The following is a 12,877-nucleotide window of genomic DNA, read 5'->3' on the forward strand; positions in this document are numbered from 1 at the left end:
ATATATATATATATATATATATATATATATATACACACACACACACACACACACACACACATATCTCCTTCAATCCCTACAACATCTGTTCCAGATAGACTGTTGACTTCGAATGGGTGTCTTCATGTGCATAGATTATGGAAAGAAGTAGTCAAACAGGTTCAAATGCAAAGGAATATTTCTGAATGAAGTAACATGTGGACCGCTGAAATATGGCCTTTCTTCTTTAACTGCCATTTTTAAATTATTTACTGTTATTTTATGGACATCTGTGTTTTGACTGTACGTATGTCTGTGTGAGGGGGTCATACCTCCTGGAACAGGAGTTGCAGACAGTTGTGAGCTACCTTGTGGGTGCTGGGAATTGAACCCAGGTCCTCTGGAAGAGCAGCTGGTGTTTTCAACCACCTAACCATCTCTCCTACACCCTCAAAAATAGCTCTTTTAGAGCTCTAACTTTATAGTTGGAAAGGCAAGGGAAGTTGGGCATGTTAGTACCTGCCAGAGAGATGGGGAGCGGGGGAGGGAGACAGACTCCATGATAGTTCTTATGTAGAAGAGTGACCATTTAGGGCAGTCCCCACCCTATCACTCTCACCTCTCCCCTCCTTTGTAAGCTTCCTTGGAAAAGTTTCCAAATTCTGTACTTATCTGTTTACTGCCCTGATTCTTACTGTGTTTCCTCTTCCCTCTCCACCTTTGCTGTAAAGTTTAATTTGGTTCAAAGGTTTAAGTTAGACTGGGGCTATGTTTGGGGGAAGATGCTTAACAGATGATGGCGCTGCCTAGAGTCCTCACTCTGGATATCTGAACCTGTGGTTTAAAAATATTTAATATACATGATGCAGTCCCATACATGATGCAGTCCCAGTGTACCGTATTTGAAGAGGAGTACAGATTATCTGTGAAGCTGTTAAGTGTTTTACAACATGATGGAAAATAATGAACAAAACTAGATTGACAATCTGGGCAAGGATGGTGCACGTGTGTTATCCCAGCACTCAGAATATGGAGGCTGGAGGATCAAGGTCAGCCTCAGGTACAGTGAGTTTAAGGGCAGCCTGGGCTATATAAGTCTGTCTTGGTGAAACAGAGCAAACAAACAAAGTCCAAAATTAAGGATGGCAGGAGACATAGCTCATTGCTGTCACTCGTACTGTCATGAGTCTGAGCTAGCCCACATACAAATTCTAGGTTGGCCCCTAGGACTGCTTGTTGTCTTTGGCTACATAATGAGACCACATCTCAAAAAAACCTCACAGAGCTGTATTCAGTTATTATAATACCCCAAGCCCATCATTGCTTTCTGTTCTATTCAAATGTTCCTTGTAAACCTTTGGGGAGTAAATGCCTATTTTTATCCAGAACTGACCACAAGAAGGTACTGTTCTATTTTTGTCTAATGTAGAAGTTACCTGAAACCAGGTTTGAGTTAGCCCACCATTAGCATCTTTTTATCCTCCCTTCTTTTTGTTACTATATACTAACTGAATAAGTGGGTTTTGTTACAGCACACATATAATGTACTTTGATCACACTCAGCCCTGTTACTTTCTTCTGCCCCTCCCCCCATCCTTAATAGTCCCCCTTTTAGTTTCGTGGTCTTTCCAGCCTGTAACCTCCACATACTTGGTCTTCATGGAATTGATCATAATTAACAGGATGGTCTCCACTTCCATCCATTTTCCTGCACCAATAAAAATGTATTCTTGATAGTTAAGCAAAGTTCTATTGAACGCATATACTACATTTTCTTCAGATCATCTTTTCTGTGTGTGTGTGCACATGTGTGCATGAGTGTGTTTCTGGGAATTGAACATGTACATGCTAGATAAATAAGTCTACCACTGAAGTATATTCCTAGGCCTTTTTTCTTTTCTCATCACCCCCACCCCATTTTTTTGAGCTAGTGTCTCACTGGGTTTTCTAGTCAGGCCTTGAACTTGCATTCTTCATTCCATAGCTAATTATCAAAAGCCACCTACATATACAAGGACACACTCTGCCTTGGTCAGTGCCACCTTAATGACATGATTCAAGTATAGCATCATTGATAGGGGAACATTGGAAGTCACGTGCCTCCAGAAGTGAGCGGGATTAGTTATACAGTATGCTGGTTGATGGACTAAAGCTGGACCTGTAGCTTACCAAACTCAGATTTGATTCCTAGTTTATCTGAAATGGAGTAAGAGAGAAGCAAAGAAAATGGCATTAGACAAATCCACAGTATGGTGCAGCTGACAAGCTATCTGTTTCAATCGGGTCTTTAATAGGTCAGTGTTGTGACATGAAATGAAATTGGGAGGTCCAGTATAGAGGAAGAGAAACATAGCCAAGTGAGATGCAGGCGGAAGAGCTGACCCATGAAGAGATTGTAGCGAAGGCAAGGAAGCTTGTGCGTGATGTGACAGCATTGGAAGACTTTGAGGAAAGCTGTATCAAAATATAAGCAGAAAGCAACAGTGTATAGAGAATAGATAATTCCCTTCCTTCCGTGTGTGTGTGTGTGGTGTGTGGTGTGGTGTTGTGTGTTTATTGTTCGCTCATTTGTGTTCTTCTCCAATGTGGGTCCTGGGGATTAAACACTGGCCAGTGGGGTTGGTGGAAAGCACCTTTAATACATCCCTTGGTCAGAGAGATGCTCAGTAGTTGAGAACACTTTGTGTTTCTTGAGAAGATCCAGTACCCTTCTTTGGCTTTGGGCTGTACATATACACATAGACAAATACAAAGTAGATATGTCTTAAAACTATATCTCAAATATAGTTGTAAAGTATGTACATGAAATAGTTTTGTGGCTTTTGATTAGTTCATTAGTTTACCTCAAAGTTGACTCTTGGATTTTGTTTTGAATTGTTTTAAAACGCAGTCTCAGTCCAGAACCCAGGCTGGCCTCAAACTCACAAAAGCCCTCCTATCCATAAAAGTTGTGTTTTAAAAGAAATTTCATAAGTCTATTTTATTTATTTGTTGGGAGGCACATGTGTGTGGCATGGTGTACAAGTGGAGATCTGAGGACAAGTTCTGGGTGTCTGTTGTCTCCTTCTGACAATAAGCATGTGGACCTATTGTCAGGTGCCGTTATCTGATGACATATGGTACTAAGTATGAAGGAGCAAACCCATATTTTATAAGAGACCCAACCTCCTCTGCTAGTAGTTATATAATTATATTCTTACCAACATTAGAAGAAGGATTTTGAGATGTTTGTCTTTCATCATTGTAGACTCTATTGTAAAAACCATAGTGGAAATGATGAGCGAGATGAAGAAGATGAGGAGCGAGAGAGTAAAAGCCGTGGAAGAGTAGCGATTGATCAGCAGCTAACCCAGCAACAGCTTAATGGAAACTAGGTATGGAAGTTGATTTAAAGCTCTGTTGTCGGAACACCGTGCACACTAAAACAGAATGATGTGATGCAGCAAAACTATTAAGCCTATTGTATAGAGTTCCGAATGTGGGGCCAGGATGCTTAGTTAGGACTCTACAGGATGCCCTGTAGAGTTGTATTTGCTTTTCTTTAGCTGGTCAGTTTTAGAGCCATAAACAAGCTATCTACTTCATCAGTAAACATAGTTAGAATATGGCATTAGTAAGATACCCTTGTTCCTTAATAATGTTATGTCAATTATATCACCTTAAGCATCATATTTTACATTTTTTTATCATCTTTTAAACAGGTTCGTGGGACAGAGAGAGTTAGAAAACTGAGAAAAAACAACTATAACTCCTGTGCTTCTTTTCCACTTTTTTCTAAAATAAAGGGTTTGTAACTTTTTACTGCCCGACTCTTAGATCCTTCATTGAACTGCCTAAATCACCTTGTTAGTTTGTTTTCTGAGCCTTCAGTAGATGGCCGACTTTGACATATTGATATTACGTAGCTGTAGTTTGCAGTTTCTGGGAAGCAGTCAAAACACTATTAGCCCTGTGTATACTGTCAGCAGTTAAAACAGACATTGAATGAAGTAAACTGTATTTCTGGACTGAACAAAGTTCTACTGTTTAGAGTATGTAAGTTTGTGTAGTAGATCCACGCTCAAAGGAAACCAGAAGCAAGTTGTACTCCACCTTGCAAACATGCCTCTGGTAGCAACACCTGGCAATTTGGGGACTTTTCCTTGTTTTCATACTCAAGCAATGGAAACGACCAATGAAGAGACTCTTCTTTTTGTCTTGGCTTTGACAGCACATGCTCTAACCATTTCTGTCGCGAAGCGTGCTGAAGCCTACCTGTGGTCCTTTTTAGAGTTATTCTCACTGAGCGGCATGGACTCTGGGCAACTGGTGATGATAAGCTCTGAGCTCCAGTGCTTCTGCCAAAACTCTTGACAGTACACCTTTCTGTGCTGTACAGAGAGCTTCTGGCAAAATAATGGAATCGTATCAAGATCAAAATAATGTTTGGCAACATCAGATTAAACCTCTTTGAAATTCAAGAGGTCAGCAATGCGCTAAAGGACTTTGGACATCATGTCTGAAACCAGCTTCTCTCAAGTGCCCTGTTGTGTGGAACACTTCACATATTGGCCCAGCATATATAAGGAGGTCTTATATGCTAACATTTTTTTTAAAGGAACCATCTTTGTGCAAAACAGTATTTCTTTTTGACTCTGTGACCACTATTTTAGAAACATTATTTAATGCTTTCAGTCATCAGTTTGCTTACAGATTGAATAAGCTTTTGTGCCCTGTTTTTCTTCGAGGGCTCGGAAGTATTTTCTCAATCACCAGATTTTTAGAAAGGCTTTCTTTCCACTGGCGTTTCTCGCTTGTGACACACATCCACTTACCTGCTGAAGCACATTTACATATTTCTTTATGGCAAAACCAAAAAAGTTAGTTGCGGTCTGCCTAATGTTACCATAGCACCTCAGTATGAAAGGTAAGGATTCTGAGTTCCACATCATTAGTTAACCTACCATAATGAATCAGATTTGCAAATAAGAAATAACGTACTAACTTGACTGTACATTCATCTATTCTGTAGCTGGTAGAACAGCGTTTTGAAATGTAACAGGTGGAAAATTACACTGTGCTTATTGACTGAATTTTTAAACTGCTTGTCCCTTAAGATCATGTTTGTTAAGGTGTGTATTTACACATTTACTTAAATCAAGGGACTCAATGCTTGCTTTCTTTTAACCATCTTTTATTGTTATTTTAGAAGGAAACTAGCTTTAGTAGTGGATTGCCTTGTGCGTCTTCTCCTTTCACTCTTAATATGCCATGATGTGTATGGGATTAGTTTGCAAGGTTCATCATGACTTGAAGTGCAAGGACAGATCTCAGTTTGTTTACCAAGCGATGCGACTTTTCCCAAAGGATCTGTACTTTATTTCCTTATAACAGCTTGAAAACCATTCTTTTTTAAATCTTTAAATCACTGTGTCTAGGTAATTTTTCCATTGTGTGCCATAGAACTTACCCATGGAGAAATGGAGCCCCTTCATTTTTGGACAACTACTGTAATGATTTTTTTTTAAGAAAAATGGAAGGTGCCAGGGGTAATTATGGCCAGTCAATTATTATATAAAGGACTTCAAATGCTATAGCCGTCAGTTGATGGATTTGATATGTAGTACATGTATGATTTTGTATGGGTTTCTTCAGCCCTTTCTCTGCCACTAGCAACCAGAAAAGCACTTTACCTTTTGGTTGGTTAGATAGGTGGCTAACTACCTGTTTTTCTCACTGTGCTGTGATTGGCTAGATAACCTTCATTTAAAGTTGAAATGTAAACTGAAGTCACATTAAACATTCACGTTTGGCTGTAAACTTCCAATAGTTTGATTCTTTGTTCCTGTTTTCATTCTATGCTGAGTAAAAGTGCCTTACAATGTAAAAATTGTACAGTACTTACGTTCCCAAGTAGCAGCTTCACCATCTGGCTAGGCGTCACATTGTGGTAGGAGTATTAGATCAGTAGACCTCAGCAGTGTATTTACTGTACAACTCTTAAGTCCTTAACTGTAGTTTTAATAAGCATGACATTATTTGGCAAATATATGGCATTTACATCATTTCCAAAAATACTGCCATTGCTGTCTACTGCGTATTTTTAGCCTGAAATTTTGATGCGTCTTTTTTTCTTGTTTTTTCTTTATTTCTTTTGTTCCCTTTTGTCATTATTAATATTAAACCGTGTAATCTTTGCAAGCGTATATTGAAGATTATTCTGGAGCATTTATTGCCTTACCAGAAATGTTAGTAAGAAATGTTCTTTAGAATAGAAGGGTAGACTTGAGTTTCTATACTTTAAGAAGACCTCTTTGTTCCTGGGGGGAGGGGGGAGTTTTGCTTTCATCTCCTTGTTTTAAAGCCCACACAAGAAGTGAATTTCATATCAAGGATCAGCAGTTTTCAAACTTGAGGTGCTTCTTAGTGCACACGACTCAAGATCCTGACAGAGTAACATGATCTACAGATCTGCTAGTGAATTGAATCTATGTACTTGAACAAATGTGTGAATCTCAAATATCTCAAAGCAAAAGTGTTGTAGAATGTTGTTGCTTTTTGAAAAAGCACTGAAGTTAGACCAAGGCACAGTTTTGTTTTAGCAGACATTTAAGTTAATTGTAAAGATAAGGAATGCATCATGGGTCAAAAAATCAAACATTCCTCAATGTTATGTATATTTTGTTCCTGTTATATTGGCTTTATTTTCAAAATTGTAGTTTGTAGTATTAGTTTCCTTTTAATGGTATTCTTGCATATACTATTCATTCAATAAATGAGTTCTGGATTTCAGGTCTGTGTCTGCTTTGTAAAAGTGTGTATCAGGGGTTATTTGTACCAGCAATAGTGCCATGTTTCTTTCACTCTTCCTTTACTTCAAGGGGAAATACAAATGCCTAGGATGTTTAATAATAGCTCGACAGCAAACAGATATGAGAGGAGGACTAGAGAGTAGTTCCAGCATACTCTTAGCCTTGACTTCAGTCCCCTGGTATGGTAGATAAAGCACATAACTCAAAATGCAGATGGACTGGAGGGGTGTGGTTAAACAAAAATGAATATGATCAGCCCAGAGTTTCACAATATAAAGATGTCATCATGGAAAGAAATAGCAGCCCTTGAAAGACAGTAGATTTGGAGCTTATTTTGGTCCTTCTAATACATGATGCAGATCCCCATGGCTTAAATCAAGTTCACTGCCTCCAAATCAGTATGTAACTCTGAAAATGAACACACCAAAATGCCTAGTACAGATTATTTGACAGGTAACAGGTCTTTCAGCTATTCCACATCATAGACTTAGGTTACTCCCTTTTCGACAGACTGCTTGCTGCTGAACTTTGCACATCTGTTGTGCTTGATCTTACCCAGGTCAGAAATCAAAGTTTTGATTCCTGGACTTCACTTTTCCCAGACATAGTTTCTAAACCTGCTTTCCTATGGAAAGATGGCTGGGACACACAGTAGTATGATTTCCTATACATCCTAACTACCTGGCACATTGTGTGTGTGTGTGTGAGAGAGAGAGAGAGAGACAGAGAGAGGTAGAGAGAGAGAGTATTTAAAATCCATGATTAAGTATCAACTAAAAGACTATAATAAAAGCATAAAAATGAGTTATATGGTTTTCTTTACCTAGTTACACCTGTTGACAACTTGCTTTTTGTTTCAGTCTACGCTCCCTAGCAATTTCTGAAAGTCATACCCAAACCCTATTACTAATGACAGGGCCATCTGTCTATTTATTGAGATAAGGTGTCATACAGCATATCCTATATATAATCAAGGGTGACTGATCTACTGATTCTCCTACCTCCATCTCTCGGGTATTACATGTGTGTACAATCATGCTTAGTTTACCTTACCAGGTCCATATGTTTTTAAAAAAAGGAGTGTGTGTACCTGCATGTCTGGGTGTGTGTGTGTGTGTATGTGTGTGTGTGTGAGAGAGAGAGAATGTAAAAGAGAGAGAGATGTTCCAGTTCCCAAGGAATCCAGAAGAGGTTTCCAGAACTGGAGCTATGAGCCATATGACAGGCACATGTACAACATGTACCAGGGGCCAAACTTGCATCCTCTGCAAAAGCACTGAGCCCCAAATACAGCAAAGAGCCAGGCATGGTAGCACAAACCTTTAATCCTAGCACTTGGGAGGCAGGTACAGGTGGACCTCTGTCAGTTGAAGGCCAGCCTAGTCAACAAAGCTACATAAATATTGAGATGTAATCTCCTGTAGAGGGGGAGGGAGGCGGGAGCAAAGTGGCTCATAACTGTTATCCCAGCACTCAGGAGCCAGAAGCAGGAGGATCACACACTTAGAGCCAACTTGTGGCTACCTGGTGAGACTTAGTCTCAAAAATAAACAGTGGTGCACACCTGTAATCTTAGCATTTAGGGGACCCAGAGTTTAAGACCACCTTCATCTACTTAACAAGCTCAAGACCAGCCTGGCTACATAAGACTCTTGTCTCAGAAAAGAACAGATTGCAGACTTGCAAATTATGGCTTTGTCTGTACCTCTCTGTAACTGTGCTTCTTTTTATGGTACTGGCAGGGAGATTAAGAAAATAAAAGCCAGATGGACAAGGCCCTAACTAGGTGAACTGTATGGATGATAATCCTTAAATAACGTGATGTGAAAACAAGTCCTAATTTGGGAACCTGTTAGAAAAAAAGAAACTACGAAGAACTGTTTTGAGTGGGGGGGTTGATAATCTTGGAAATAAGATCTCTTACTATATATTAAAGAGCGTTGCTGAGGCAAAAATAGTGTAACATGGATGCTGGGTTTCAAGATGTTCTGTTGGGATTTCTATAAAATCATTTGTACATAAGGGTGAAGTGTTTCTGCACATTTTAGAAATCAGAACTTATGAATTTTTTTATTAATTTATAAAAGTAACTTAGGGGCTTGGAGAGATAGATCAGCAGTTGAGTTCCTGCATTGAGCAACTGACAACTTCCTCTAATTCTAGTTCTAGAGGATCCTCGTTGGGCACCTGCACTCATGTACACAGGCCCACATATAGATGTACACATGCATATCATTCAAAATAGAAATTATTTATACAAGTAATGCTTTGGAGAGCTGGCTCAGGAGTTAATGCTTGCTACCCTTGCAAAGGACCCAAGTTCAATTTCCAGCACCCGTGTTGGGCATCTCACAACCACATGTAAATCTAGTTTCAGGGAATTTTACCCCTCTTCTGAACTCTTCAGGCACTTATACCCACAAATGGACATCTCCACATACAGACACATACTTTTAAAAAAGTAATCTAGGGTCTAGAGAAATGGTTTACAGACGACGGACTGGGATCAGTTCCCAGAACCCCCATCCTGTGGCTCACAATTGCTGTGAATCAAGTTCCAGGGGATCTGGTGGCCCCATCTAGCCTGCAGTCATCAACAAACACATGCACACATCCATACACACATAATTTAAAAGAAAGAGAAGGGTAACCTATAACGCTAAACAAAGCACATTCTCAGTGTAGACTGCAGTGGTGATGAACGTTGAAAATATATTAATAGAAGCCAGACACAGTAAGTCACAAATGGTATAACTCAATTTATATGAAATTCCCAGAGAGTCCAAAGTTAAAAAAACAAAAAGGCAGATTATCGGTTGTCAGTAGCTACAGAGATGGGGCATTGAAGATATTAATAGGTATAGGGTAGAGGGTTCATGCCCTTTCCCTCTTCCATGTTAGCATGCCTATTGTTGTTAACCTTATTCAACTCATGTTAGGGCAATCATATTGCTGAGACTTAATGAGTATAGCTTGACATTCCTAGAAGACAGAGTCTCACATCAGACTCTCTGATCCTCTGACTCTTAGAATCTTTCAACACCCTCTTCTGAAATGATCTCTGAGCCTTTGGCTGTGACTGAATTACGAGAAAGAATTTTATGTTGAATGAATTTTACTTCAGCATTTTCACAAAACTGAAGCTGGGGATGGTGTTTCATGCGTGCAGTCCCTACCATTTGCCTATAAGCCTGGAGGAGGCAGAAGTAGAATTAGGCTTTCAGGGACATCTTCAGCTGCATCATGAGCTTGAGGACAACTTGAGCTACATAAGATTCCCACACCCCCCCCCCACATACACACACCTAGTATGTACCTAGTATGCGGTCTTTTCATATGTTTAAAATGTAGAAAGGTATATGTGAAGTCTCCCTTTTCCCCACAACTTAGTCCCTCCAATGTATTGCATCAGTTTCCTTGTCCATGATTTTATGCATATATAAGATACACTATTTCTCTCTCCTTCCCTCCAACCTCTGGGTATGGGTTGGGTGTTATGTATGTTTCAAGTTGTAATAAGAATTGCCAGCCGGGCGTGGTGGCGCACGCCTTTAATCCCAGCACTCGGGAGGCAGAGGCAGGCGGATTTCTGAGTTCGAGGCCAGCCTGGTCTACAAAGTGAGTTCCAGGACAGCCAGAGCTATACAGAGAAACCCTGTCTTGAAAAACCAAAAAAAAAAAAAAAAAAAAAAAGAATTGCCACCCAAACGTTTCATCCCATTTTAAGTTAAGTTTGTCTGATTTTCCACTTTAGAAGGGCAGCCATGATGGCTCATGCCTATAATCCCATCCTAGCACTTGTAAGCCTAAGACATAAGACTGGAGGATTGTCATCAGCTTGAGGCTAGCCTGGTCTACCTAATGAGTTCCAGCCAGCCAAGAGTAGAATATAAGACCTCATCTCCAAAAAATGTACTAAAGGGGCTGGAGGGGTAACTCGGTGGTTAAGAGCACTAGCTGCTCTTCCAGAGGACCTGGGTTCAATTCCCAGCACTCACATGGTAGCTTGCAACTCTCTGTAACTGTCCAGCATTGGGATATCTGACACCATTATACCAATTACATAAAATGAAAAAAATGTAAAATGTGCTAAAATGAGTGGGGAGGGGGAGCATGGTGTGGTTCTGTGGGCTTGGGATTTTGCCAGGAATCCATGACTATATCTCAGCAATATGTGGATTATTCCTGGAAACCTGTGGGGCATGGGTGTGTGGGAAGAGGGGAGAGAGAGAGAGCCCACATCCGGCCAGAGTTCCTGTGCTCTGGGCAGGTGGACTCGGGAGGACTGCTGGACGCTTTCCACTTGGCCCCGGGTGGGCATCTGGCTGTGTGAAGCCAATGACCCCACTCAGCAGGGGGTAGACAAGGGGCATTCCCCATACCAGGTTCTCAGTCTCCAGCATTCCACACTGGATACGGCAGAAGAGCTAAGAACAGAATAGGGGCCCCAGGAAGACACTCTCGTCCCGGAGTTACAGAAAGAAGGCAGAGGGAGAGAGATTCCCACGCAGGCGAGAGGCCTTAGTCCGGGCCTTGATGAACAGAGACAGTATGTGGTTTTAGAGCTTTATTGTAGAAAGGCAGGGAGAAAGAGAGAAGGTAGAAAGAGAGAGACCAGCCATGGCCAAGAGGAGAGAAGGGGGAAAAGGAGAGAAGAAAGGCTAGAGAGTAAGAAAGCTTAAAGAGAGAGAGGTAAAAGCTTAGAGTAAGAGAGAGAGAGAGCAAGAGGGAGAGTAAGAAAAGTTAAAGCTTAAGAAATCGAGGAGGGGCCAAGCAGCCCCTCTAATAGTGAGCTTGTTATCTTGTTGTTGCTAGGTAACTGAGAGGAGTCTAGCCTGAAGGCCAGAAGTTTGGGACATTGTCTATGTGACTGAAAGCCATGAGCCTCTCCTGTGGGGGCTGTGGAGGTGGTAACTTGGATAGGAGCCAGGGGGTCCAGGAGACATGAGGGAATGCCTTCTGTCCCATGTAGGTGGGAATTACCACCACCAGCTTTAACCGTAGTTCACTGGAGACCAGGCTGTTTGTACATAGCCCATTGCCCCACAGAAACCAGGCACTCACTGTTTCATTTGCATAAGAATGAGAAGGCTTTATTTTGGCTGGGATTGGTGACTTAGCCCAGAAATTCCAGCATTTGGGAAGCCGAATCCTGGAGAACCAGGAGTTCAAGGTCATCCTCAGGTACCTCATTTGTTCAAGACCAGCCTGTGCTACCATGAAACCTTGTCCCCACTCCCCTCAACCCCCAAACACGCTGTTTTCATAGGTTGTACTAACCATGGAGAATGGTCATTTACCTTTCTCTTGATTTCTGAAGAGTAGCAGGCTTTGCACCATGATCTAGTGTTTCCAGATAGGCTTTCCTCTCCACAGTCAGGCTTATCCTGCGTCAGTCCCATGTTTGGCAAGGGCAACGTATGACTGAAGAACTTGCATAGCCTTATGGTGTATCATGACTCTTAGCCCCAGTTATAACTAACAGCTGGTGGCTTTTGTGAAAAAGGAAAGCATCATTTGAACTTTTAACTTTTCAGCTGTTTGTTTTGACTTCGCATAAATACTGAGACTAGCTAGGAAATGAGCTTTTGTTTCATTTGCTAAAAATGATTTTTTTTTTCATGAGGCAATTTCAAGCAATTTGAATTTAGCAATCTCTACTTGTCTGAAAAGAAGTTATTAATTAAAAAAACCCAAACAAACAGGGACCTATTATGCTGCCTAGTCACATGAAAGAATCTAAATGAACACAGTCAAGGCTGAATCAACACATGAAATTATTTTCTAATTCCCCAAATTACATTTATGCTAATTAGTATCTAGTAAAACATTTAAATTTTTTCCAATGTTAAACATTACAAAAATAATTTTGGTGTTTTCCTAATAACCCAGCCTTTGATCATGTTTGTATTTATTTGATCGTTGTCAGTTTGTTAAATAATTAGGTAAGAGCAACAAAATAAAATGGCTTCATGAGAGTCCTTTTCTGTAACTTAGAACTTCAGTAGTCATAGGAACTGCGGTCATTCACTTATCTTTCAGAAGTAAGCTAAAGAGTTGAATGCAAAGGTGTTTTCTCAAATCTTCCTGACCCTTAAGCCCCCACT

General features: G+C 40.5%; 1 protein-coding gene across 1 annotated transcript in view; it reads left to right on the forward strand.

Annotated features, from left to right (window-relative positions):
- The window catches only part of Phf6 (PHD finger protein 6), a 45,166-nt gene extending 39,388 nt beyond the window's left edge, over positions 1-5,778 (forward strand). Inside the window, exons 10-11 of the mRNA XM_021153596.2 lie at positions 3,227-3,353; positions 3,681-5,778. Coding sequence (XP_021009255.1) covers positions 3,227-3,353 — 127 coding nt within the window. The 3' untranslated portion in view covers positions 3,681-5,778. The remainder of the gene's footprint in view (positions 1-3,226; positions 3,354-3,680) is intronic.
- Positions 5,779-12,877: the final 7,099 nt, after the last annotated feature.

The sequence above is a fragment of the Mus caroli genome, chromosome X (assembly GCF_900094665.2).
Source record: "Mus caroli chromosome X, CAROLI_EIJ_v1.1, whole genome shotgun sequence".
Taxonomy (NCBI): domain Eukaryota; kingdom Metazoa; phylum Chordata; class Mammalia; order Rodentia; family Muridae; genus Mus; species Mus caroli.